This window comes from Cervus elaphus, chromosome 7 (genome assembly GCF_910594005.1).
Source record: "Cervus elaphus chromosome 7, mCerEla1.1, whole genome shotgun sequence".
NCBI lineage: Eukaryota > Metazoa > Chordata > Mammalia > Artiodactyla > Cervidae > Cervus > Cervus elaphus.
In genome coordinates, this window is record NC_057821.1 from 29,456,949 (window position 1) to 29,483,652 (window position 26,704).

Below are 26,704 nucleotides of genomic sequence, written 5' to 3' on the forward strand. Positions count from 1 at the left end.
GAAAGCCTTTCTTGGTACCCACCTGCCTCACCACATGAGGGTCGATTCACCTCTTCTTGAGCCGGCAGCAGCCCCCAGGGCATTCTTCCCTTGATTACTGCACTTAGCTCTATAGATCATAATGATCTGTTTATGTGTCTTTCCCACCTTATGTGTGTGCTCAGTTGCTCAGTTGAGTCCAACTCTTTTCAACCCCGTGGACTGTAGCCCACCAGGCTCCTCTGTCCTTGAGATTATCCTGGCAAGAATACTGGAGTGGGTTACCATTTCCCTTTCCAGGAGATCTTCCCAACCCAGAGATCGAACCTGTGTCTCCTGTGGCTCCCACTTTGGCAGGCGGATTCTCTACCACTGAGCCAGCTGGGAAGCCTCTTTCCCACCTCTCAAGCCCCCAGATGAGAGCTTCCTGAAAAATCATGGATCCTGCTTTATCTGTCTATTGTCCTTCACACCTAGATCTCTGTGTGGCCTGTGTGGGTGCCCAGTAAATATTTGTCGAGTGAATACATGTCTTGTTTTGTCCCTTCTGACAGCACCTCCTGCCTTTGTACCATCTTCTCCCATACAGCCTGGCTCCGGATCCCTAAGGTAGAGCTCAGAGGCTAAGAATGAAGAAAAGAAACACTGAATGTTATCAATGTCCTCCAACCATCAGCCCCCAGAAACACACCTATAGTTGAACACGTTGGGCTTATTACTCTTTGCATCAAAAGAGTAGGGAACTGTGAACATCTCAGAAAGAAAGTGTTAGAATAAAAACCTGTGACAGTATGTGGGCTTTGGTTAGGCGATTTGGGGGCAGGTCTAAAAAAACAGGGTCTTCCCAGGTGGCTCAGTAGAATCAGCCTGCCAGTGCAGAAGACCTGCGTTCAATCCCTGGGATGGGAAGATCCCATGGAGGAGGAAATGACAACCCACTCCAGTATTCCTGCCTGGGAAATCCCATGGACAGAGGAGCCTGGAGGATTATAGTCCATGAGGTCGCAGAGAGTCAGACATGACTGAGCACACACGGATGCACACACAAAGAAAGTAGGGATTTTTCTCAGATAGAATGCTGTCAGAAAGCAGGATAAATTTTATAACTATCTTAATCAGTTCTTTCTACAGTTCTTTCCCTGGTGGTCCAGTGGTTAAGAATCTGCCTTCCAATTCAGGGGATGTGGGTTCACATACTGCAACTAAGACCCCATACAGCCATAAATAAATAAATATTAAAAAAAAATCCTCTCTACTGAGAGAGGAGATTAGAATGAGGGTAAAGAAATAATAGCTTTTTTTTTTTTTTTTTGGCTATGGGAAGGAGTGTTTGATATTTTGTGTGTGGCACAGTGACTGTTTTTTTGTTTGTGCTCAGAATTATGAGCTGGCCTTGCTTTGTCTCATGTGATTTCAGAGTGAACTCGTCTGAGGTCATTGTTTTGTAAGATAGTTTATGCCTAATAGGAGAGTAACGTGGTTTGCCTGTGAGTGTCAAGCCTGCTTCTGAAAGTTAGAGGCTGCTGTTTCGTCAGAGGCTTCTCCGTGTTTAGGTGGGGAACTGGCTGAAGCATGAATTAGTGGGGTTGGGGCACATGTGTTTACCTGTGTAGAATCCAGTTCAATGCCAGAAACTTTCAAACAGAGTAAGTCTTGAGTTTATCTCCACTGTCCAACCCCCAGCTCAGCCATGTAATTCCAGGTCACCGGGCAGACACATTCACCCTCATGGTCATCACCCGCATGGCCATGGGAGGGGACTGGTGACCCGGGCACTGGTGAAGCTGAGTCATGAGGAGGGAGAGGCCAGCTGCCTCCGGTGGCCTTGGCTGCGACCTCTCCCAGACTCCTGCTCCCCAGACATCCCGCATTCTCTCAGGACAGAGACTCTGCAGCTTGACTCCTTGGCCTGGCTGTTTTTGTTTGTCTTCCTGCCTAGTATCACAGCCTCACAGTGACTCTCTTACCTACTCATGTGAGCCCTGAGGAAAACCTATTAGATATGAATTCTTTGTTGGTTTTATGACTGTGGCCTCTAACCAGACTGGTTGAGCTCCCTGGACCCCAAGGGCCTTGTTGTCTCTGCTCCCTGCCTTTTGATGATCTCACTCTTGCCATCAGTTTCTGGATTCCAGTGACTCACTGCAGATGCCTGGCTCCTGAGTTCTCCAGGGATGCTCTCTGAGGACAGGCAGGAGAGAGGCCATGACCCTGCCTCCTTCAGTCCAGGGTGTCTGTCTAACGATCTAGTGAGTCCCCTTCTCCCGTAGAGCCCTGAACGTCTCCTCCCAAACCGCAGCTCTCACGTGACTGCCTCCCAACTCCTGCCTTCGTGATCCTTTTCTGCCAAAGATGGCACCTCTCCTGTTAGAGTTCCTGGCTTTCAACTTGACGTCCTGTCCTGCCCCAGCACTGGTCCCTTCTCTTCCTTCAGGCACAAGTCTGGTTTTTACCAGTTCCACTTGCTTGCTGTAAGACTTTGAACAAATTAATTAAGTCTCTGGGCTTCAGTTTTTGCATCTGTAAACTGTGGATAGTGATAATTACCTTTTACTATTGCTGTGTGGATTAGTGTGTTTTTTTTTTTTACTACACACATAATAATTAATGTAAGGCTCCCCAGGTGACTCAGTGGTAAAGAATCCACCTGCTAATGCAGGAGCTGCTGGAAATGTGGATCGATCCGTGGGTTGGGAGGATCCCCTGGAGGAGGAAATGGCAACCCAGTATTCTTGCTTGGAGAATCCCTTGGAGAAAGGAGGCTGATGGGCTGCAGTTCATGGGTCACAAAAAGTAGGACATGACTGAGCAACTAAACAACAACATGAGCCCCACATCCTGCCCAGTGAGCTCAGGAAGTTAGTGATTCCTAGGACATGCTCTCTGCACACATAAAAAACAATAATTTGTGGAACAGCTGGACCATGAAGGGACAAGAAAACTCCTCTGCCTAACCTGGAGTAGGAGCTGATGATGGAAGTATGACATCTACTCAAGAAAGACAAAGAAGTTCTTCTCCCCCTCCCCACTTTTCTTTTGTTTATAAAACCCTAGTCCAGTAAGCACTCAGCATGGCATTTCTCACCTGCCTGCTTGTAAGCCAAGCATCCTATTCTAATAAGTCACTTCTTATCTATCCAAAAAAAAAAAAAAAAAAATTTAAACCAGACAGGTAGAATGAAAGTCTCCTTTATCAGTGTCCCCCTGGATCCTAGTTTGATGTGGTCCTTCAGGACGTTTTTCTGTGCATTTATATACATATTTATGTACACATGGAAATATATATGTGAATTGTGTGTACATAGTTTAAAAACATCTATAAAGTGAAGATAGTGGGGATGACGAAGATATCTGTTTGTGGACCAAGTAGGTTGGTGGTGTTTTTTTTTTAAAGCTGTTTCTTTTGTGAAAGCAAATCAATAGATAATACCTAAAATGAAAAAGCATGCAGTAATACTATAATCGTGTTTACAGATATGGAGACAAATACCAAAAAGTAAATCAGCTAAGAGAGTTGAAAGTGGTGGAGATGGGTGGGGCTGCTGGTTTTTCTCATTAACTCATTATTTGCCTTTTCATGTGCAGTTATAACTCCGGTCACACTCCCAAAAATAATCTGTGCTTTGTGTTTCTTTTTATCCCTCATCAGCAATGTGGAGATCTGCTGCCCACTCATGCCCTCAGACCAGTTTCACATACTTCCTTCCTCCTCCTCCTCTCTATTCCCACGGTCCAGCCTGTGCAGCCCTCTAGTCCATTCTCCACCTGCAGCCAGAACCCTGCCTCATCAAGTGTGTCTGATGCAACATGCTTCATCAGAGTGTGTTTCTCCCCACTTAAAAACTCTCTCAGGGGACTTCCCTGATGGTCCAGTGGTTAAGAATCCATCTTCCAAATCAGGGGGCACGAGTTCGGCCCCTGGTAGGGGAACTAAGACCCTACATGCCGAAGGGCAACTAAAACCGCATGCTGTAAAGAGAGAGGCCAACTAGAGAAGCCTGTACATCGCAAGGAAGACCCAGCACAGCCAAAAATCAAAACAAAACTCTCTGAAAACAAACTAGTGGTTACTAGTGGGGAGACAATATAGGGGTAGGGAGTTAACAGGTACAAACTATTATGTATAAAATAAGCTACAAGGATATATTGTACAGGGAATATAGCCAATATTTTATAATAACTATGTGCTGTGTGCTGCGCCAGGTTGCCTTGGTCCTGTCAACTCTTTGCAACCCTATAGACTTTAGCCCGCCAGGCTCCTCTGTCCATGGGATTCTCCAGGCAAGAATACTGGAGGCTTGCCATGCCCTCCTCCAGGGGATCTTCCCAACCCAGGGATGGAACCCAGATCTCCCACATTGCAGGTGGATTCTTTACCATCTTAAAAGTAAAGGATAAAGTCTCTGAGACTCACCTAGGAGAACAGGGTTAATATTAAGCCTTTTGCATGGCAAGCCCCACATCCCTCTCAGCTCCAGCCCCAGGCATGAGCATCCTTACCAAACACGTCATCTTCACCAAGGTCAACCACCTGCCATTCTCCAGACACACCTTGTTCTCCTGGGCTTCCCCGGCTCTGTATTCCCTATTCCCTCTGACCAAACCTTCCCTGTGTGTCTTTAATATGGATCACAACTCATAGGGCAAAATATCTTGCACTTTTATTTTTATTTTTTTATCTCGCACTTTTAAACCATGAGTATTAGAGGTCTTCACAAATAGATCCAAAGAAGTCGTCCTCATCCTTCCTAATGGCTCCATGAATTAAATGAGATAATGTACATGAAAGTGCTTTCCCTGCTCTTTGGCACCTAGAAATTGTCAACGAATGTTTCTTTACTTCATTTAATTTCGTATTACTCCAACATAATGGAGAAGCACTCTCACTATCCCTTAAAAGTACAGTTGTAAGATGCCTCTTCAACCCTGACTAGAGCTAGGCAATGGTTTTAAATCCATCATGAATTAAATGTCACTGATCTCCATCTAGTTCCCTTCACATCCCTTGTTTATTCTCTTTGAACTCACTCAACTCTTGGGAGCTCTCCCAGACTGTGTTTGCTTGCTTATGCCTCAAAGGCCTTCTCCCACCACCACCCCCACCATCCACTAGGGAAATACTTCCCTTCTTCCAAGATCAGACTGTGTCACTTCCCTCTGAAAGCTGCCCTCCCCCAGAGAAGAGCCCCAGTCATCTGGGCTGCCACGCTGTCCAGTATGTACTGTTTACATCACTCCTCAGTTAGCTCAGCCTCCTGAAGACAGATAGCCTTAGCATCTTCAGGGCCTAGCACATTGCCTGACACATAACAGTGGCCCCATAAATGTTTGCTGGATGAAAACCTCCAAGTACCTAAAAGTCTCATCTCCCTTTTCTATATAATATGACATACACAGAAGCAGCTGCACTTGTAGTATAAAGGATAAAGGAAAGTGTTTAGATTCTTACTAGCTGTGTGATTTGGGGCAAGTCACTTGACCTCTCTGAGCCTTGACCTACCTCAGGAGAATGAAATAAATTAAAATATGTAAAAGAGCTCTAGAAAGCAACAATTGTCATTACTGCCCCCTCTCCGAACTCATTTGCAACTTAAATCCAGCCACTTCTGTGAAACCGCCTCTCTCCTCTCCATCTCTGTTCCCGGTTCATCCCTGGTCCTCTGGTTTCACCCTCCCGTCCCCTTCATCTGATCTGGTGGGCCCTGTTCTCCGCCAATTCCTCCTGAGACGTCTCTGCAGCCTTAGCCTTTCTCCTCTTATGTGTGGAAGAATCTTCACAGCTTCCGCGGAGCCACCCCAGGAGCCTTGGTGGGGGGCCTTTTCCTCCACTTCCTTGAAGCCCCTCCCTGTCCTCCCGGCCACACACACCACCCCTGGGGGCGGGGGCGCCGGGCGTGGCCGGCTGATGCCTCCAGTAAGCACTGGTTTCGAGACGCTCGCAAAGGCGCACAGAGGTGGCAGATAAAAGGATGCGCGAGGCCACGCTCTGCGCCGGGAGGGGCTTGACCCCTGGAGGGAGCCGCAGAGACCGCAGGTCCCTCGAAGCCAGTTTGCCACCCAAAGATGAAGGGCAGGGCAGGACTGGGCTGGAGGGGAGTGTTGGGGGTAGGGGAGGAAGCAGGCGCACATCTGAAGCTCTGGAGGAAGTCAAAGGGAGAGGCTCCTGAGCTAATTGGCAGGCCGGATGCCAACAACATGCCAGTGATGTTTTGGCGACACGTCACCTGGGAAGGGGAAGGAAGGGAGGGAGGGAGAGTCTGTCATGTGGGCCAAGACCTGAGAGGCACGTGGGGCTCCTCTCAACTGCTCTCCAGCTCATTAGGCTTTTCTAGGTCATTCTCTGTATTACTGTCTCCCTCAAGGGTGCCCCTGCTCTGCCTCACGCTTGCTTTCATGTTTCTGACTTGGTCTCTCTGACTCACTGTCCATGTCTCTGACTCTCACTGTGTCTCCCTTGGTGTCTCTGCCCCTGGGAGTCAGGAGTCAGGTTGGGAGAAGAGACACTTGAACCCTAGCCCTCCCGGACTCTGCCTTCTGCAGCCTTTGACCTTGGGCAAGCAAGCCTGGGCCTTGGTTTCTTCCCTGTGGCTGAATGTTACCAACTCCCCTGGAGTGGTTAGTGAAATTTTAAAAAGAAAAATAATATGAAACTTTGAAGATTATAAATTTCTATATAACCATGAACTATTCTTTTTGGTGCTGTCACGGCTCATAATGTCACATGCTTACCTGGGCCTTGTTGAGGTATGGGGAAGTCATTCTGACTTAATGTATGATTTGCTTGAGCTCATGTTAACTAGAACACCCTGTCTTACAGCCTATGGAGCATGCATCTGCTTTAACCATTAAAGAAAGAAATGTATTTAAAAAACAAAATGGAGTAATTGTGGTTCAAGCATTCAAAATGGAACCAGGTGGCCGATATGGCTGTTGTTTCAAACAGGTTTCTGCATTATTGAGAACTTGAATTTTCTGAACTGTGTCAAAGTCAAGGACATCAGCCATTTTCAAAATAGTATCTGCTAGCAGCTGTTGGGTATAACCTTGTGGTCTGAAGGTCTCCCCTTGCAACTATGCAACCATTTTGGACACCAACCAATCCTTCTTGCCAGTTTCAGTCCTAATTCTTGACAAATATCTTATGTGACCTTGGAGGTTTTGCCTTTATAAGCCTTTGCCATTTGTTATCCACACTTTTGAGTCTGTGTTTCCCACACTGTAGTCCTCAATCTGGCGCAAATAAAAACTCTTTTCTATTTTTATGATAGATTGATTATTGATTATTTCTATGGACATTGAACAGTTCACAAAGCAAGTGGTTGAGAGTTCATCTGCCAATGCAGGGGACATGGGTTCCATCCTTGTTTTGGGAAGATTCCACATGCCACGGGGCAGCTGGGTCCATGAGACCCAACTACTGAAGCCTAGAGCCTGTGCTCTGCATTGAGAGAAGCCACCGCAATGAGAAGCCCGTGCACCACAATGAAGAGTAGCCCCCTCCCCACGCCCCCTCCCACCGCTTACTACAACTAGAGAAAGCCCATGCAGCAACGAAGACCCAGTGCAGCCATAAATAAAAAATTAAAACAAAACAAAAAAACCTCTGAAGCAACTGAATATCTGACAGGCAGCTCAGCTTCACATGCCCACCATTTAACTCCTGACTTTGCACCCAAACTGGCCCCTCACGGTCTTCCCTACCTCTGTCCCAGGCAGTTCCATCCTCCCATGGTGCTTGAGCCAAATCTCTTGGAGATTCCTGACTCCTGTTTTGCTCTCATACCTCAAATGCAACTAAGCTGCAACCTTATCAGCTCTCCATCAGCTTATATCCAGAAGTCAGCCCCTTCTCATCACCTTCATTCCCTACCAGGCTCACCTCACTCAGTACCAAAGAAAGTCCTCACAGTGGCCTCAAGACCACATACAGTCAGCCCATCACCTCTCTACTTACCTACCACTCTCCCCACTGCTCTGCCTGTGCCAGCCACATGGCCTTCATGCTATGTCTCACATATCATAGGCTTTTGCACCTGACTCTCCCTGTCTGGACCACGTTCCCTCCAGATAAGCAATTGACTCATTCTTTCACCTATTTCAAATCCTTGCTTCAGTATTGTTTATTACAGTTATAACCCTGCTCACTCTATCTAACACCTCTATCTTCCTTCCAAGCTTTATGTTGTTTTATGATACCTATCTACAATGCGGGAGACCCGGGTTCGATCGCTGGGTCAGGAAGATCCCCTGGAGAAGGAAATGGCAACCCATTCCAGTACTATTGCCTGGAAAAATCCCATGGATGGAGGAGCCTGGTAGGCTACAGTCCATGGGGTCGCAAAGAGTCGGACACAACCGAGTGACTTCACTAATCATGTTTTTCACTTATTTATTTGTTATGTATCTGTTTTCCTCATTAGAATGTAATTTCCATAGGGGCAGATTCCTGTCTGCTTTATTCTCTGCTGAGTCCCCACCTCCCACCGGTACCTGGCACATAGTAGGTGCTTAATAGCCTTTTGTTGAATACATGAATATAAATTATTTCCTTGGATCCTTAAAAGAATTTTTGAGATAAGTATGGTTGTTCCTGCTTTATAGTCACAAAAAGAACAAGACTTGAATCCAATCTTGAATACCCCACTGCTTGCAAATGGGGTGGGTGTGTTCCTTCAGTTTCTGCAGGTTCTTACCTAGTTTAGTCAGAAGAAGCAGAGGTCTCAGATTTCTCAGTTCAAAATGAGGGATTTAAGACTTCCCTAGCAGTCTAGTGGTTAAGAATCCATCTTCCAAGCAGGGGACACTAGTTTGATCCCTGGTTGGGGAACTAAGATCCTATGTGCCACACAACACAGTTCCCCTCCCCCTCAAAAATGTACAAAATGAGAGGTTTAGACCAGTTAGTTTTCCATCTGCTAGAGAATGACGACTCCTTAGCTGCTTCAGTCCAAGTTCTTCTCCCTCTTCCCACCCTCACCCCTTCCTGGGTCCAGGGAAGTGAGGCTAAATGGTCTGCCAGGTCCACTGGGAAACTGTGGCCCACAGATTCATGAGAAACCTTTTCATTTCTTGCTTCCTACACTCCACACATCTCACTGGTTGAGTCTCTGATTCTGTCCAGGAGATAGGATGACTACAAAGAAAAAAAGAGAGAGAGAGAGTAAGAAAGAGAAAATGATGGAGGCGAAGGCAGGGACTGAAGGAGATGGAGTAGGCAGGTAAGTGGATGTTAGGAAACAGTCTGCAGAGAGAGGCAGTGGTTGTGAACTGTTGTCCCACTGAAACAAGGTATTTCATCACTTGGTCATTCCTTCCTCCCCTGTGATCCCATCGCAACTCCCACAGCTCCTGAAGAGCTTTTCCTGTTTCCCGAAATAGTTCTTGCATCAACCCAGTTCCCCATTGCAGGAACTAGAAGTTCACCCCTGATTTTCCTCTCCCTTACCCTCCAATGACCACTCCAACACTTTCTTCAATTCTGTCTACAAAATATATTTCAAATTGGCCTGCTCATCTCCCAATCCACTGGCTACCATCTAACTGAAGCCATCATCACCTCTCACCTAAAATACTGGAATAGTTTTCTCTCTTCAAATGACCATCTCGCATAGCTCCAGGGGATGTCACTAGCATGTAGTGGCCTTGGGTCTCTCCCATTCCACTCTTGCCTTAATCCACTGCTCACAACTTAAGACTCTGCACAGTTCATCTTTGCCTAAGTTTTTATCTACCCTGTAACATCTTCACTCCCCTGCTCCCCAGGCACCAGGTTTGTTTTGTTTGTTTCTGTTTGTTTGTTTAGGATTTTTTTTAATTTTTATTTATTTTTTGGCTGAGCTGTGCAGCTTGCCAGATCTTAACTCCTGGACCAGAGATCAAACCCACATCCTAGACAGTAAAAGTGCTGAGCTCTAACCACTGGTCAGCTTTGTTTAAATTAGCCTCAATTGCTCTTGTCTTAGAGTCTTTGCAAAGTTGTTCCCTCTGCCTGGAAAACCCTTCCTTCTATTCTGTGCTTAATGAACTCTTATTCATCTCTCAGTTACCCTCTTAAATGTCACCTCCTCAGAGAGCGCTTCCTCAGCCCCTCATCTAAACTATAGCCCCCTGCTACCAGTCTCTGTGCTGGATCCTTAAAGAGCTGCCAGATTTAGCAAGTACAAATACAAGACACCTACTTGAAATCTGAATTTCAGATAAATAATGAATCAATTTTTTTTAGTACAAGTATGCCCCCAAACATATTTGGAAGATACTTAAATACTTTTAGAAAATTCATCATTTATCTGAAATTCAAATTTGCTTGTATTTTACTTGGCAACTCTAGATATGTGGATTGACTTTATTTCCATTCTGTTTGGTTGGGAAGTAAAAAAACTATTTCTCAGAAATTTTTGCAGCTGGGTTCTGAACCAGAATTAAGGTTGGCTAATTAGATGTATTTGTATGATATTTGAAAGGCAGAAGTGAGGGGGAAGCCACTTTCCTGTAACAGATGGTCAGGTGGACAAGCTCCAATAAACATGAGAAGTTCGTGGCAGTAGGACACTTGGGGGAGTGACTGCAGCATTTCTGATCTCTGGTGATTGGCCTTGAAGTCAGTCACCCAGTTAGGACCTCTTGATTCTTAATTCTCCAGGTTTTTCAACGATTTTCTTGTCAACTGGTTCCCTGAATTAAATCCCTTGCTTAAAATACCCAGAGAGGTTTCTTCTGCCTGAACGGAGGCTGTCCTGGTCCAGTTCCCATCACCCTGTTCTCTCCCTTCATATCACAGTTTGTGTACATTGTGTGATTGGTCAGTATTCCTCTCACCCACAGACTCTAAGCTGCCTGAAGATAGGCCCCTTTCCACTCTAAGGTCCTACAGATCTCTGTAGTAGAGGAAGCAATCAGAATCGAGTTAGCTACACTTGGTGCACTGCACAGGTTAATACATTGTTAGTTTGGAACACTCATTCTTCAATGAGATGCTCAATTTTTTTTTGTTTTGTTTTGGTTGTGCCAGGCAGCAGGTGGCACTTGTTTCCCCTACCAGGGATCAAACCCACGCCCACTGCAGTGAAAGCATGGAGTCCTAACCACTGGACATCCAGGGAAGTTCCAGGATGCTTATCTTGAATACATTGAAGGAGGACAAGAGTTAAAAAAGGAAATGAAAAGAAAAGACGACTAGGCCAAAGGGAATGTCTAAATACATAAATTGGATCCTATAAACTCCCCACTTAAAGCCCTTCAGTGGCACCGCACTTTGTAGAACCAAACCCAACTTCTAATCTGGTCCCTAAGGCCCTGCACGACTTGGTTCTTAGTATCTCTCCCGTGTCTCTTTATACCATTCTTATCACACCTCATAGCATGCCATCTTCATCAAGATATTTCCTTCTGCAGGGCCTTTGCACCTACTGTGCCCGCTGCCTAGAAAGCTCTCCCCCAACTTTTTATTTTGGCTCCCTCTCATCAGTCAGAGCTCAGCTTAAATGTCACCTCCTCAGAGAAGCTTTTTCTAACAGCCTATTAAAAGCAGTGCACATCTCCTCCAGTTAATTCCTCTTATATTACCCACTATATTCTCCAAAGAACTTATGACATCTATAATTATCTTGTTAATTTATTTGTTTACTTGCTTATTGTTGGTCTTTCCCAACAAGATCTAAATTGCCAGAGGATAAGGGACCATGGCTGACTTGTTCACCAGTGTATCCTCACTAGGAGTGAGGAGTGAGGATACACTCCTAGAACAGTGTTTGACATATAGAATGTTGTGTTAGTCACTCAGTCATGTATGATTGTTTGTGACCCCATGGACTGTAGCCCATCAGGCTCCTCTGTCCATGGGATTCTCTAGGCAAGAATACTGGAGTGGGAAGCCATTCCCTTCTCCAGGGGATCTTCCCGACTGCTTCGTAAATAGTTGCTGAATGATTAAATCAATGGATGAATAAATGCTCAGCTCTTAAAGCTCAGCTGCTTAATGAAAGCAGCTCTTAAGGCCTAGGGGACACTAAGAGAAAAATGATTAGTGAATGTCTAAGGGGGAATTTAAAGGATGGATAAATAAATGTCAGTGATACTAACGGAGGGTTATCAGAAGGAAAGAGAATAAAAGGGCATCCCAAATGAACTTGAAGGAGAGGCAACATCTGGGAGAAACCGTTAGCCTTAAGCTTGGATTTAAAGGGAGAGGGACAAAGGAGGCTTCCAGGAGGGAAAACAAAGTCTCATAAGAGAGGAAGTAATGTTTAAGGGAAAGAGCTTAGAATTCGGAAGTGGGAAATCTGAATTTCAGTCCCACTTCTGCTTCTAACCTGCTGTTTGAGCCCAGGCAAATCTCTTACCACGATGGAATCCAAGTTGTCACTGTAAAATATCTGGATTCTCAACCCTACAGCTGATAAATGGCTAAACAATAGATCAGGCAATATGGATGACAGTCCTTTACAACCCTGGTCACATTTTTGAGCATCAAGATTCCTCATTTAATCTGACCTAATCTTTGTCCTCTATGTCAGTCTTAAATTCATACTGCCTGAAGCTGCCCTGAGCCTCAGAGGATGTTTTACCCAGAGTTCTTGGAGCCATTGAATAGGAAAGCCACCATGCTCTATTAGGATCAGTCATGTTAAAGCCCACTGTAAACAGCAGTCTTTAAAAAAAAAAAAAAGTATTTCTGGAAGCAACTGAGGTTGAAGATACTCTTTGGGAAGGAGTATAGTGAGTGGGAATTGAGAAAGAATAATGGTTTCCTTCATCAATGCTCCTTACCCCTGGGCCTCTTTTCCCACTTTCAGTTTTTTTCCCCCAAGATGCTTCACATGCTTTGTGCAGGCTTTTTCATTTCTCTCCAACTCAACCCAACCCATCCTTCATTTACAAACCACCTCCTCCAGGAAGCCTTCCTGAAATAGTTTCCACTCATTCTCTGACCTGTAAACAAAACCCTCCACTCACTCTTCTCTCTTTAGCACACCTTTACAATTTGGTAATGACAGATCTTGGTCGATGATGGAGATACCTTATTTGTTTCATCACACTCCCTGATTCAGTAATGGCAGATTTCGGATGATGATGGATATACTTTACCCGCCTTATCATACTTCCTAAGGGCAGGGGCCATGGCTGGCTTGTCATCAGTCTCCCAAACACCTTTTCTTACCTGCCGTTCCCCCTCCAAGGCTCCTAAAGACTTGTAGGCTCTTTAAAAACACGGGGATGTTGGAGACACATAGTTTTTCAAGGCAGAAGCCTGGTGTGTCTCCCTTTGCCTGGCAAAGCAATAAAGCTGTTTAAAAAAAAAAAAAAAGATGGGGATGTTACGGATATGGGGAAGAGATAGACTGAAAAATAAAAGAAGAAAAAAAAGAAGAGATGGAAAAGAAATGAGGGAATTATGCAAGGCCTTCCCAGCTGTAGCATCTCCATTGCCACCCACGGATGTCTGACTACAACATTCCACAGCATCACAAGCAGATATCCTGAATGGAGTTGGAAAGGGGTGGGAACAGTTATGTTGGAGACACCTGTATTAAGAAGATGTGGTGCTAATTGAGAGGCAGGATGCAGTCATGATCAACTAGAGCAAGCCAAGCCAAGCCAACACACCAAAAATCAGCTCTGCCCATCTGGTTCTCTGAAGATAGAATAAACCCAAGGGAGAATTAGAGAATCAAGTGTAGCATTGTTGGGGATTCTGGCAAGGAAGGGAGAAAGTCTTAAAAACTGAGACAGTGAAACTACTGAACCACTGAAACTCCTATGGTCTAGAGCCCATGCTCTGCAATAAGAGAGTAACCCCTGCTCACCAGCAACTAGAGAAAGCTAGCGTGCAGCAATGAAGACCTAGTGCAACCAAAAAATAAATTAATTTAATTAAATTAAAAAGACAAATTATCACGAACTTTTGTTTGAAATCTGTGAAACAACACACATTTGTTATCTTATAGTTTTGTAGCTCAGAAGCCTAAAATGGGTCTTTCAGGGTGTCAGCGTGCTGGACTTCATCTGGAATCCATCTCCTTGCCTTCTCCAGCTTCTGGTGGCCACCTACGTCCTTTGCTCATGGCTCCCCATCCTGTCTTCAAAGCCAGCAGTGTCAGGCTGAGTACTCTTGTGACTCTTTAATCCAAAGAGGAAGATTGTCTTCTTCTGCTTCTGTCCCTCACCTTTTTTGGCCGCACCACAATGCATACCAATCAATTCTTAGTTCCCTGACCTGGTATCCAACCGGCACTCGCAGCAGTGGACGTGTGGAGTCTTAATCACTGGACTGCCAGGGAAGGCCCTGTCCTCCACTTTTAAAGACCCTTGGATAATCTAGAATAATTTCCTTACTTAAAACTCAACTGATTAGCAACCTTAATTCCATCTGCAAGCTTAATTCTGCCATGTAAGGTAACATGTTCACAGGATCCATGCCACAGGTAACATGTTCACAGGAATCAGAACAAAGGCATCTCTAGGGATTCGTTATTCTTCCTATCATAACACGGAAGTCCATTTCACAACATAGATTTTGGTCATAACTGTAGCCATTTGCTTGGGTAGCTGTGCATTTTATGAGCAGGGAGCTGGGAGGTTTGTTTCAAGATGAGTGTACTTTATCAGAGTGTCATGTTTGAGTGTCTCCCTGAAGTAAAGGGGGAGAAGGATGCCTGGAGGGGTTGCCTAATAACCTGCTTCTGCTCCATAAAGACTTACTGCTGTTGTATTGTTGTTTTTGTTGACAATAAAACTAATGACAGAGTGTCTTTGCATGTTTTCTTCCAGTATGTCTATCTGTCCCTAAAAAATCCGGGTGTCCATCCCAGTGATACAGTATGTATGAGACTACCTGTGGCATATGTGTGGTTTTGCATTATATGAGTGTATCTGCCTATTATGTCTGCAATTGGGGGCATTTAGACATTGCTGTATGCACACGCATGTTTGTGCAACAGTGTGTGATTGCAGTTGCAGACATCTGAATGTTTACTTATTCACAACCCCCCAGGAGTACCCAGACAGAACGGCCTAGCATGAGAAAGGCAGAGGAACTAGGAAGAGGAGGAGAGAAGAGGAGGGCGGAGGAGGAAAGAGACAGAGACGGAGATAATGACACAGCATGAGGAAAAATCTGAAAAAAAAAAAAAAAATCAGAAAGTAGCTTTCCTGGTGGTCCAGTGATTAAGAATTCTTCTGTCAATGCAGGGGACATAGGTGCGATCCCTGGTCTGGGAAGATTCCACATGCCAGGGGACAACTAAGCCTCCTGTGCCACAACTACTGAGACTGTGCTCTAGAGCCCAGAGACCACACCTACTGAGGCCTGCGCGCCTAGAGCCTGGGCCCCACAACAAAAGAAGACACTGCAATGAGAAGCCTGCTCACTGAAGCTAGAGATGGACTGTGTGCAATAACGAAGACCCAGTGCAGTCAAAAATTAATAAATAAATGAAATTTAAAAAAATATAGAAGGGAGTTCTAGGGATCTGAAATTAAAAGAGGGGCAGGGTGGAGTCACAGCAAGGCCATAAATCAGAAGATCTGGGTATGGCTTCACTTCAGGTCATTGCCTGGCTGTGTGACCTTCACAATGCCAGCTGTCTGGGCCTCAGTTGACCAAAAGAGTGAAAATAGATAACCTTTGGGCACATGCCAAAGAAGGAGAGGAGAGAAAAGTAGAAATAAAAACATACACAGGGAAAAGAGAGAGAAACAACTAGAAACAGAGAAATAGGAAGAAACAAGAGAGGCCTGGGAGCCAGCCAGAGGTAGAGCGGAGAGAACCCAACCAGGACTCCTTGAGGCAGGAGTGTGGGCGCCTGCTCCCCACCCCTTACCCCCAAACTTCGGTGTCCTTAAGCCCTTAATAGGTAAGGCAGGAAGATGGAGAGAGGCGCCTGGAATGACAGCCACACGCCAGCGCTCAGAGGCCCGCCAAAGCCACACAAACCAGATCTGTCTTCAGTGCCCCCAGCCCCCCAGATGTAGGTGTGCCAGCCACCTGGAATGACTCATACCCTGGCGATGTGGGCACACATGCCAAAAGCGATCCTGGGCACCCTGCCCACCTGCACACTGCAGGCCAAGGGGAAGGCGAGATTCCGGCTCTTAAGGGAGGTGGGGGCGGGGAGGGGGTGTTGGTGATACGGGCTACCCACACACACCTTGCTACTTTGCTACCTTGCCCCCAGAGCGCCTCCTAGCGACCACCTGCTCGGCTCGAGACCTAAGTGTCCCTTCCACCCTCCTCCCCCGAACCTTACTGGGAAGCGGGAGAACCAGATGGGGTGTTACGCAAGGCCTGATGTTTACCTCCCGCAGGGGCCTCCTCCCTCCCTATAAAGCCTGACGTGGTGGGGAGATCGGCGGGGACAGACTGGTCGAAGGCCGAGGCGATCCCAGGAGAGCGCCAGGAAAGCGTCAGAAAGTTAATGCGGGAGGCGGAGAGCGGGGCAGAGACGCAGCCAGCAGCCGAGGCGCACCGCCATCTGCGCAGCCGAAGGCGGTCGCGGTGGTCGCGGAGGGGACGGCGCCCGGGCGCTGGCTCCCCATGGAGGCGTCCGAGCTTCTGGGACCGGGGCTGGTGGAGCGTCTGGAGCAGCTGGCGACGTGCCCGCTGTGCGGGGGCCCCTTCGAGGACCCGGTGCTCCTGGCGTGTGAGCACAGCTTCTGCCGCGCGTGTCTGGCCCGCCGCTGGGGGACCCCGCCGGCAACCGGCCCCGAGACGCCCCCCACCGCCTGTCCGTGCTGCGGCCTGCCGTGCCCCCGCCGCAGCCTGAGGTCTAATGTGCGGCTGGCGGTGGAGGTGCGCATCAGCCGCGGGCTGCGGGAGAAGCTGGCCGAGCCCGGGGCGCGCGCGGGGAAACGCCGAGGCGGGCGCATCCCTACCATGGGCTGCCTGGACCCGCAGGGAGAGGTGAGGCGGGGTGCGCTTCGCGAGTCCGCAGCTGTCCGCGGAAGGGGCGATCGGCTGGGGGGAAAGGCAAGTCCCGACCCGAGGCCCTTCTAGAAGTTTAGGCAAAAGAAGGAGTTGGGAGGAGACCGGCTGAGGACGAGGGGGCGGTGGCTGTCAACTGAGAGGTGCCGGGACGCACGGCGGGGAGTTGACGCTGCGCCCAGAGCCAAGGGGGCTGGACGGATGCCTGGCTCTTATTAGAGGGGCTGGAGGGAAGGGGCTGGGGCACTAGACCGAACGCAGGGAGACCCCCGAGGCCCTGCGAAGAGCGCGCGAACTGGGAAGCTGGGAAAGACGCCACTGGGCGCCCGTGAGGAGAAGGCCTGGCGGGGAGGAAAGGGGAGGAAGCAGACCGGGGCGGGAGCGAGCTGGGGGCCTGGGAGGTTGGTGAGGGAGATCGGAACTCGCCCAAGGGAGGAGGAGCAGGAGGGAGGGCGGAGAAAAAGCGGGAGTGGAGGAGAGAAGGAGGGGGGCTGTCAAAAGGAGGGAAGAAGAGAGGCAGGTCCAAACTTTTCTGCAGCGTCCTGGGGTAGGTCCCCGCGCTCCTGTCTGGACCTTGCTGTATTGTTTGTTATTGTTGTTCTCAGCTCCTCCCAGAGCCCCAGGCAGAGGCGGTCACGGGTGGAGGCAAGATCCGGGAGAACAGCCTGGGGACCCCTGGCTCCTCTCCACTTCCCACCCTGATCACCCACCCTCCCACTCTCCCTCCTGGGCCTCTGACTCCTTGGCGGTCAACCATCCTCGTTCCCTTGCCCGACCCCCAGGCGCCCCGGATTCCCTACTGGCTTCTTGCCAGCAGCCGAGCCGGTCTAGAGTCTTGTTTCCACCCTTTGAAGTCTACACATACCTAATTAGTCTAGGTGTAATTGGCATAACTAGACAAGTTGTCTTTCCTCTCTCCCCTTCACCATCCCTCTGGTCTGCCCCAGTCTTCCCCATTGGACAGAGAAATGGAAAGAGGGAATCCTAGACTTTGGAAAGGGAGCACCCCGCGCCCTCTCCTGGCTCCCAGGGTGCCCTGCAGGTCGGCGGGGCCTTCTGGGACACATCCAAGTCCAGCTGCCTCCTTGGTCAGGGTAGAGAGACACAGAACAAAAGGCCCAGTAAACGCCACTGGGCTTTTATGGCAAGAGGGGAAGCGGTTTTATTATAAGACTTCTGTAAACGAACTCTTAGCCTAAGGACTCGAGGTATGTGTTTGGTCTCTGTGATGGATAAAGCGGGATGTTTATCTGGGATACAGCCTCAGGAAGGTGGATGAAGATAGGGGCCACTGACATAGAGAAGGGAGGTGGGGAGGAAGTAGGGAAAGGCGAGGACTCCGGGGGCAGGAAAAGGCCGGGATGAGACTAGGAAAGGGGAACTGAGTGGCTCTGGGGGGAGGGAGGCGGATGGTGGGGGGTGGGGTTCGGGGGGTGAGAAAGTGGTGACCGACAGGAAAGAAAGGTCATGCTAGGAGAAGGGGAGTGAGAGGAATAAGGAGCACACGGGGCTAAAGACGTGAGATCACTCTGAGATGTGGAGAGGGCCTTCACCAGAACAGACCCAGCCACCTGAGGGCGGGGGAGCTTCCCTCAGGATGAAGCCCGGAGCTCACATCCATGTTTTTTTCTGTCCACTCCAGGATATGAAGATGACATGGAGAAGGTGAGTTCCATTTTTACTGTTTCTTCCTTTCCACTACCAGCGGCCACATCCATCACCTTGTCACGGGAACCACATCTTTGTCCCCACTCCCAGACAGGTTTCCTGGGTTGGCCTCACCCTTTTCTGCCCCAGAGATGTGAGTGGGGGAGGGGTGCAGGCATCAGAGGGCGGAGAGTGTCTACCAATTTCTTGACCCTTCTCCCTCATCCCTCCAGGTTTGATGCCCCAACATCTAAGGCATCTAATTCAGAGGACGAGCTCCCTGAAGATTACCCAGTAGTCAAAAACATGCTTCACAGGCTGACGGGTAAGGAGGGCAGAAGAGAGGCAACTAAATGAGAGGCTTTTCAGTTTGTTCCCTTTTCTCAAATATGATCCAGTCCTTTTTGATGTCTCTGTTAATTTCCTAGGGCTGCCGTAACCAAGCATCTCACACTAAGTGGCTTAACAGAAATTTAGTGTCTCATGATTCTGCAAATAGAAGTCAGGTGTCAACGGCATTGGTTCTTTCTGATCCCTGAAAGGGAGACTCTGTTCCAGGACTTCTCTCTTAGCTTCCCTCAGCCTCAGGTGTTCCTTGGCCTGTGGATGGCATTCTCCCTGTGTCTTCCCTCTAGACACACTTCCCTCTATACACACTTTTTGGGTCCAAACTTTCCCTTTGTATAAGGACATGGGTTATATTGGATTAGGGTCCACCCTAATGACCTCATTTTGATTACCTTTATAAAGATTCTATTTCCAAATACAGTCAAATTCTGAGGTCTTGGGGGGACTTCTTATCTTTGGGGGCGGGAAGAACACGATTTAACCCATAACAAGGTCAATCCTTAACCCTCAGGTTCCAGCCAGTCTCCCCTCTTTCCTGTTTACTCACACAACAGAGCCCTGCAGGTCAGGTGCTTCTGACCTGCTGTCACCACCTCTCATCACTCCCTTCCAGAAGTGTCCCAGAACTCGCGTGTCTCCTTGCCCCTGGGGCTCTGGGCCTTCTCTGCAGCTTCTGGGGAGTTCCTTCCATCACTCCCACGGCTGCCCTCTGCCCCTCTTTAAACTGCCTAGAGAAGTTGCTCCACCCTCCTGGACACCCACCATCCCACCGACCCAGATGGCTTCTAGTACCCCTAGTCCAGAAATCTTTTTTCAAAGCACCCCATACCCACAAGGCCAAGGACTACTTCTTTCTGGTCCCTTGGCTATCACCGCCTTCTCTCTCCTCCGCCCCACCCTCCCTCTAGAACTAGGCCTGTCTACTCCCACCTATTCCCGTGGGTGGTGGGCTGGTTTCTCAGGATACTTCGGATTCCTCCCTCTGCCCTCCCCCCCCCCCCCCCCCCCCGCCTTGGGGTGCTGGTTTCTGGTATCAGTCCTCCTCTTTAGCTCCACCTTTCCCATCCTGTTGACCCAGCTCCCACGCCCTGCCCCAGATGCTGCAGATTGAGGTATCGATCCTCCCGCTCCTAAGAAGTCAGTCCAGCTTCACTCTCCCCAAGGCCACAAACCAGGAAACCCCTCCCCTATGCTCCTGCCCTGGGCCGGCAAGGACCTTCTCCAGGCCCAACTCTCCGGAAGGAAGTGGCCCATCAGCGCAGGCGGGGTCTCGCCCAGCCTCCTCTTCATTCGCCTTCACCCTCGGTGGTCCTACGGCCGCCTTCGTAGAGCGCTGTTGTGAGCCTCTGGCGTCCGACCCCGCCTCCGCCTGGGAAAGCCCTCTCACACGGTCTTCCTCGCGCCTTCCTCTCTCCAGCCGACCTGACCTTGGATCCTGGCACGGCACACCGCCGCCTGCTCGTCTCTGAGGACCGCCGCAGCGTCCGACTGGCCCCACCGGGGACACCGGCGCCCCCCGACGGCCCGGCGCGCTTCGATCAGCTTCCGGCGGTGCTGGGCGCCCAAGGCTTCGCGGCTGGCCGCCACTGCTGGGAGGTGGAGACCGCGGACGCCGCCTCCCGCGGAGACTCTTCCGGAGAGGATGAGGACGACGGGGAGAGCCTCTACGCCCTGGGCGCGGCCGGGGAGTCGGTGCGACGCAAGGGCCGAGTAGGGCTGTGCCCCGCGGGGTCCGTGTGGGCCGTGGAGGGTCGCGGCGGCCGGTTGTGGGCGCTCACCGCCCCGGAGCCCATCCCGCTGGGCGGCGCCAGGCCCCCGCCGCGGCGCATCCGCGTGGACTTGGACTGGGAGCGGGGCCGCGTGGCCTTCTACGACGGCCGCTCCCTCGACTTGCTCTTCGCCTTCCAGGCGCCGGGTCCCCTCGGGGAGCGCGTCTTCCCGCTGCTGTGCACCCGCGACGCCCGCGCCCAGCTCCGCATCGTGCCCGCGGAAGGCTGAGAAGCTCGCCCACAACCCTCGTTCTGGCCTGGCCCAAATGAGGCAGCTTCCTCTTGAGCACGGACATCCTTACTCATTACAGGGATCCTGTCCGCGCCCACCGGGCAAGTGTATTGATAAGCACCCCGGACCTCCCCCCCTCCATTTTCTCCAAATAGGACCTCCACTGGCCTCCAATTTCCACATCCATGCCCAAAGCTGAATTCCTGAACCCCCTTCCCCCCATCTTGGGATGCTCCTCCCCCTCGGTTATCTCAGTACTTCCCCCAGGGATCCCTCCCCTTCTATATTTCCCAGGCTTGATTGGGGAAGAGGTCCTGCCCCACCAGTACTGGTAAATGGCCCATTTTAATACGCAGAGGGCCAGCTGGTCAAATATTTACCTCCCACCCCTGCCGCTCCTCCTGGCAAAGAAGAGCACGGTGCCCTCTCCACAGCTCTGAGGTTTGGGCTTCCCTGCCTCGTCCACTCTGAGGTTTCTCTTCAAGACCCTCCTCCCCTAAAACAAGAGGCTTAACTGTGGCCTGGGCCTTAGGGCTCTCTGTTTTTGGGAGATGAGGGGCAGGACAGTTCTATTCCACCCTGACAACCTTCCATGTTTACAGCTATTTCTTGTTAAGAATCTTAACCAATATCCCGTTTCCCCCGCCAGCCCCACAACCAGCTCCTTGTGAGCATGGCACATACTTGTAACATGGAACCAATGGTGCTACCTCTCCATTTCTCAACCTGGGAACGACCCAGACACCCCAAATTTGCCCTTGTATATATAGCCTCACTTCTTTCCCCATATGTATAAATGGGTCCATATTTAACACATTTTTATGTTGGGTTATTTATTTTGTGCATCTGTGGCAATAAATGAGATCTCAGTGGTGGTATGGATTTGACTGATCTCTGCAACCGTGCACTGCAAAAGGCCTGGAAAATGATATCCAGATCCCAGTAAGGAGTGGGGAGGGCTGGGAGGGCTGGACATCTGGGCTGGGAGAGACATCAAGGCCTTGGAAGGAAGGGGTAAGATTGCATCTCTTGGCTCCCTCCCTTTTCCATCCCCTCCCAGGGACCCAGGCCCCTAGGGCCGGGTTGGATCTGTTTCCTAAGTTGGAAGACCAAAGGCTGAGGAGATAGTGGGCTCTAAGTGACTAGTCTTGGAGCCAGTTTTGTCAGAAACCCTAGTCACATGAGAACGGTGAGGAGAGAGGACATGCCTATTTTTTTCCCCCCATTTCTCATTAAAGGTGAGAATGGCAAAGACCTCCCTCTCTCCTAACTCCTCTTAAGGGCTTGAGGGAAGTGGGCAGGAGAGGAGGGAAAGGGCTAGGAGCCCTGAGGTCTCACAGAAGACCTCACATCCCACAGGCAAGGACTAAGAGTTAGGATGACATAAATACATTAGTGGAAGAGCTCTAAGCCAGGATTAACAAGCATAGCTGGAGCAAGATTGCCTGGAATCTGACTAGGACCCTGGCAGTGAAAGCTGGGGCTGCTGGAAACCCATATTAACTGTTTGGAACTCAAGTAGAGAGTGCAAGGGGCCAAGGTAACTGGATCCCAGGACAGGCAGTTTGGCAGTGAGAACAAAGGAAAAAGATTGGGATCAAGATGGCTGGATCCCTGGAGAGAGAAGGCTGGGTATTGTAAGGAGAAATGAGGGCTGGGGGAACCCAGAAGCCTGGGTTCTGGAATAGCAGCAAGTCAGAATTCCAGGATCTCTGTCCACCTTCCTCTCCCTCTTCCCTTTGTCAGGCAGAGGAGAGGGGAGGAGGGGGCTGGAGAAGGGATCAAATCATGGGTTTAGTCCCCGAGTAGCCACATGAATACATTCAGGGCCAGACAGACACAGGAATGGTGGGGGAGCGAGGAATTTAGTGCTGCATGGGCCCTGGAGGGGGCTGGGAGGGGTCAGGAGGCTGGGGAGGGGTGGTGGGGCTTGGTCCCGGGGTTGCATGACGCCGTCCTTTGCGGTGGCCCCGAACACAGTGTGTATGACCACAGCCCTCCTCTTCCTCGTCATCACTCTCCGTGGAGCTCTCGCCAAAGGCCCGAGGTTTCTCATAAATACAGCAGCCTGGATTTGGATGCAGGAGCCCAGTGAAAAAGGAGGAAGAGTTCAGATGTAGTGTCAGTTCCATTCCCACCGGATCTCAGTCAAAATTCCTACTTCCCACCATTTTCTCCTTCTACCTTCCAGATCCAGCTTCCCCAGGCCTACACCCTGGGACTCTGTCACCCACCCACCTTGCTTTGCCAGCCGGGAATCCAAAGCTCCTCTTCTCCCACCTCAAATACCTCTTGACTTTAGGCCTTGGCACATAGAAATTCAAGCCCTTCCCTACCTCTTTCCCTCTAATTTAACCTCCTCTCCCTGATAACAGAGAACCACCAAGGCAGCCACAGGACTGTGAGCATCTGGGGGCTTCGCGAAGGCTAGTGAATGCCAGAAGGCAAAAGATATGCTGAGGGGAGCCAGGACTCCAGCGTTACTGTGGGGCAGCAATTACTCACATTTTGATGAGCGGCGGCCCATGTGTTCATTGTCCACAGTATCACTCGTCCATTCCACCTTTTTCTCTGGCTTCCGTTTCCGAAGTTTGATGGTTAGGCTCCGGTTTTCCTGGAAGGTTAAGAAGGATAGACATACCTAGCTAGTCCCCTCCTACTAACTCTTCCCGCTTCCTCCCTGGGGCCTCCTTTCTTCCCTTCCCCAGTTCAATCAGGATCACAAACACAGCAACAGAGGAGCTGATGCTGGGAGAAGATAGAACAGGCTTTTGACCTCAAGGAGTCCCTTGAGGAATTCTGTTCTTAGTAACTACTGGTATACAGAGAAGATACAATTCCTAACCTAGGGAGAGTCCCAGCAAATCTTCAAAGGAAAATATAATCCTTGCTGTTCCTCCGTCTTCCTCCCCAAAACATCCTTGGTGGTATTAATACATGGAAATTATTTTCTCAGTCACCAACACCTAAACTTTGATCTCCCTTTCTTTTCCCAGAACCCCTATTCTTTTTCCCATTAAAGAAATAACTCTGTTCTCACATCTCTCATCCTCAAGCCCAGCCCTCCCAACCTGTTTTCCACCTATTCTCCAGCATCCTGGCATCTCTAGTAACTATTACTCTAAACTCCCTTAATCCAAGGGTTATTAAGTCCGACAGGAACTTCTCCCTTTGAAAGAAATGTTTTTGCAAAAATGCTATTTTTCTCTACATGTCTGATTTTTCAAAATACTCTCATCATCTCCCTTTTCTTGTACTCTCATTCCCTCTGCTTCCGTTTGCAATAATCCCTTCAAGAAATATTTATTGATAAGCATGCTTCGTGTTAAATTTCCCTACAATGAGTTTCCAACCATGCGTTCTTACACAACCCTTCATTTCCCCCAGCACATCCCTTGCTCATTAATCGCCAAGTTCGCGGTCTTTCAGTACTTACACACACCACCATCCCAAGCAGCATCACCTACATCTTAACTCTATTGCATGTCACTTGACCAGCCTTCTGCACCAACTCTGACACACCAAAAAATCCCTAATGCCCTGCGATTCTCCCAAACCCACTTTCTCCCATATCCCCAGGCCCAGCCCACCCAGCTACTCTCCAAAGCCCTATCCCTTCCCTCCCGGTATCTCCCAGACCCCTAAACAGCACCGCCCCCCGCCTTTCTCACGGGCTCGGTTGTCACGGTAACCGTTGTCTCAGTGACGGTCTCACTCAGCCCGGCCCCTGCCTCCGCCATGGCTAAGGCTGAGGAGAGAAGCGGAGGAAAGGGGATGGGGCACCCTTCTGTCTTTTCTGTGTCTCTGAGGTCTAAGAGACTCGGTATCGATTCAGATTAGCAGCCAGGATCCTCCACCTTCTCTTTTCCCCCTCCTCCTGGGCCTCCGCTGCCCCACCCCTGGGGATAACCTGTCCAACCCCACTTCCGGCTCCCTACTTCCGGGTGTGACGCGTTCTGTGGTCCCCCTTTTCCCTTCCTGGCACTAAATGCGTCAAAGCCCCGGGTCGCCGGATTAGTTCCGCCGTAATGTGACAGTGCGCAGGCGCCGCAAGGAGGCGACACAACTTTGGCGGAACAGGCGTCACTTCGGTACGGGAGCCGGAGGCGGGGCGAGCAATGACTGCCTGATCCTGCAAACGCAGAGGTTGAGCAGGAATCCGCGGTGGAGGTTAGAGCTGGGCCTGTTGCTGAAGACTGGGTACCGCACCCGGTTCAGACGTCCCGTAGCTGAGTCCATCCCATTGCCATCCCTTGTATGTGTGTGTGTGTGTGTGTGTGTGTGTGTGTAGCTGAGTCCATCCCATTGCCATCCCTTGTATGTGTGTGTGTGTGTGTGTGTGTGTAGCTGAGTCCATCCCATTGCCATTCCTTGTGTGTGTGTGTGTGTGTGTGTGTGTGTAGCTGAGTCCATCCCATTGCCATCCCTTGTGTGTGTGTGTGTGTGTATGTGTAGCTGAGTCCATCCCATTGCCATCCCTTGTGTGTGTGTGTGTGTGTATGTGTAGCTGAGTCCATCCCATTGCCATCCCGTGTGTGTGTGTGTGTGTGTGTGTGTGTAAAAAACTAAGGGGCAATAGCAATGATCCTACCACAGCCTAACTTCATTTCCTTTGTCTGGGAATTAGGCAATTGGGACCTGGGAGCAGCTGGAAACACACTCGATTCAGAGTTTTAATCCTCCTTCTGTGCCCGTAGGGGTTGGAGCAGGGCATTTAATGCGCCTTCAACATGGATTCTTTCCTGTCACTGGCACGTGAAACACTCTAGAGTCTGCATTTTAGCTCCAAGTCTACAACAGCTAATGGGGAAGACTGGCAAAAATACTAGCAAAATATAAGACATTAGAATATTAACGTAGATGTTAAGACTCATCTGTGAAACTGAATTTAGTCACATGCTGCCTACACATGCTCTGAGGTGGAGATGAGAAAGCTTAAACACAGAAATGGTCATCAGTTCATTTCAGTCACTCAGTCGTGTCCAACTCTTTGCAATCCCATGGACTGCAGCATGCCAGGCTTCCCTGTCCATCACCAACTCCCAGAGCTTACTCAAACTCATGTCCATCGAGGCAGTGATGCCATCCAACCATCTCATCCTCTGTCATCCCCTTCTCCTCTTGCCTTGAGTCTTTCCCAGCATCACGGTCTTTTCAAATGAGTCAGTTCCTCGCATCAGGTGGCCAAAGTATTGGAGTTTCAGCTTCAGCATCAGTCCTACCAGTGAATATTCAGGACTGATTTTGTTTAGGATGGACTGGTTGGATCTTTTTGCTGTCCAAGGGACTCTCAAGAGTCTTCTCCAACACCACAGTTCAAAAGCATCAGTTCTTCAGTGCTCAGCTTTCTTTATAGTCCAACTCTCACATCCATACATGACTATTGGAAAAGCCATAGCTTTGACTAGACGGACCTTTGTTGACAAAGTAATGTCTCTGCTTTTTAATAAGCTGTCTAGGTTGGTCATAACTTTTCTTCCAAGGAGCAAGCATCTTTTAATTTCACGGCTGCAATCACCATCTGCAGTGACTTTGGAGCCCCCAAAAATAAAGTCTGTCACTGTTCCCCTATCTATTTGCCATGAAGTGATGGGACCGGATGCCATGATCTTAGTTTTCTGAATGTTGAGCTTTAAGCCAACTTTTTCACTCTCGTCTTTCACTTTCAAGAAGCTCTTTAGTTCTTCTTCACTTTCTGCCATAAGGGTGGTGTCATCTGCATATCTGAGGCTATTGATATTTCGCCCAGTGATCTTGATTCCAGCTTGTGCTTCATCCAGTCCAGTACTTCTCATGATGTACTCTGCATAT

The 26,704-nt window shown here is 49.4% G+C and overlaps 2 protein-coding genes across 4 annotated transcripts; one reads left to right on the forward strand and one right to left on the reverse strand.

Annotated features, from left to right (window-relative positions):
* Nucleotides 1-16,237: 16,237 nt before the first annotated feature.
* On the forward strand, nucleotides 16,238-21,771 carry RNF39 (ring finger protein 39). Of its 2 annotated transcripts, none has more exons than XM_043908117.1 (4): nucleotides 16,238-16,942; nucleotides 18,540-18,562; nucleotides 18,778-18,869; nucleotides 20,310-21,771. In XM_043908117.1, the coding sequence occupies exons 1-4, from the start codon at nucleotides 16,511-16,513 to the stop codon at nucleotides 20,888-20,890; spliced, it is 1,128 nt and encodes a 375-aa protein (XP_043764052.1). In that variant the 5' UTR covers nucleotides 16,238-16,510; the 3' UTR covers nucleotides 20,891-21,771. The 2 variants fall into 2 exon arrangements, with proteins under 2 accessions (XP_043764052.1, XP_043764053.1); XM_043908118.1 differs by having other exon boundaries at nucleotides 16,241-16,876.
* PPP1R11 (protein phosphatase 1 regulatory inhibitor subunit 11) lies at nucleotides 21,701-24,861 on the reverse strand. Of its 2 annotated transcripts, none has more exons than XM_043908119.1 (3): nucleotides 24,565-24,861; nucleotides 23,399-23,507; nucleotides 21,701-22,961 (listed from the first exon to the last, which is right to left on the reverse strand). In XM_043908119.1, the coding sequence occupies exons 1-3, from the start codon at nucleotides 24,631-24,633 to the stop codon at nucleotides 22,759-22,761; spliced, it is 381 nt and encodes a 126-aa protein (XP_043764054.1). In that variant the 5' UTR covers nucleotides 24,634-24,861; the 3' UTR covers nucleotides 21,701-22,758. The 2 variants fall into 2 exon arrangements, with proteins under 2 accessions (XP_043764054.1, XP_043764055.1); XM_043908120.1 differs by having other exon boundaries at nucleotides 24,330-24,861.
* Between the last annotated feature and the right edge of the window lie 1,843 nt (nucleotides 24,862-26,704).

What these genes read in the sequence shown, in the direction of transcription:
- RNF39 (XM_043908117.1), top strand. Translation starts at nt 16,511, where the DNA reads ATGGAGGCGTCCGAGCTTCTGGGACCGGGGCTGGTGGAGCGTCTGGAG. An exon ending in GCGATCGGCTGGGGGGAAAG is followed by an intron (nt 16,943 to 18,539) that starts GCAAGTCCCGAC and finishes TGTCCACTCCAG; the next exon opens with GATATGAAGATGACATGGAG. An exon ending in CATGCTTCACAGGCTGACGG is followed by an intron (nt 18,870 to 20,309) that starts GTAAGGAGGGCA and finishes TCCTCTCTCCAG; the next exon opens with CCGACCTGACCTTGGATCCT.
- PPP1R11 (XM_043908119.1), bottom strand. Translation starts at nt 24,633, where the DNA reads ATGGCGGAGGCAGGGGCCGGGCTGAGTGAGACCGTCACTGAGACAACG. An exon ending in TTACCGTGACAACCGAGCCC is followed by an intron (nt 23,508 to 24,564) that starts GTGAGAAAGGCG and finishes TTAACCTTCCAG; the next exon opens with GAAAACCGGAGCCTAACCAT. An exon ending in GGGCCGCCGCTCATCAAAAT is followed by an intron (nt 22,962 to 23,398) that starts GTGAGTAATTGC and finishes ATCCAAATCCAG; the next exon opens with GCTGCTGTATTTATGAGAAA.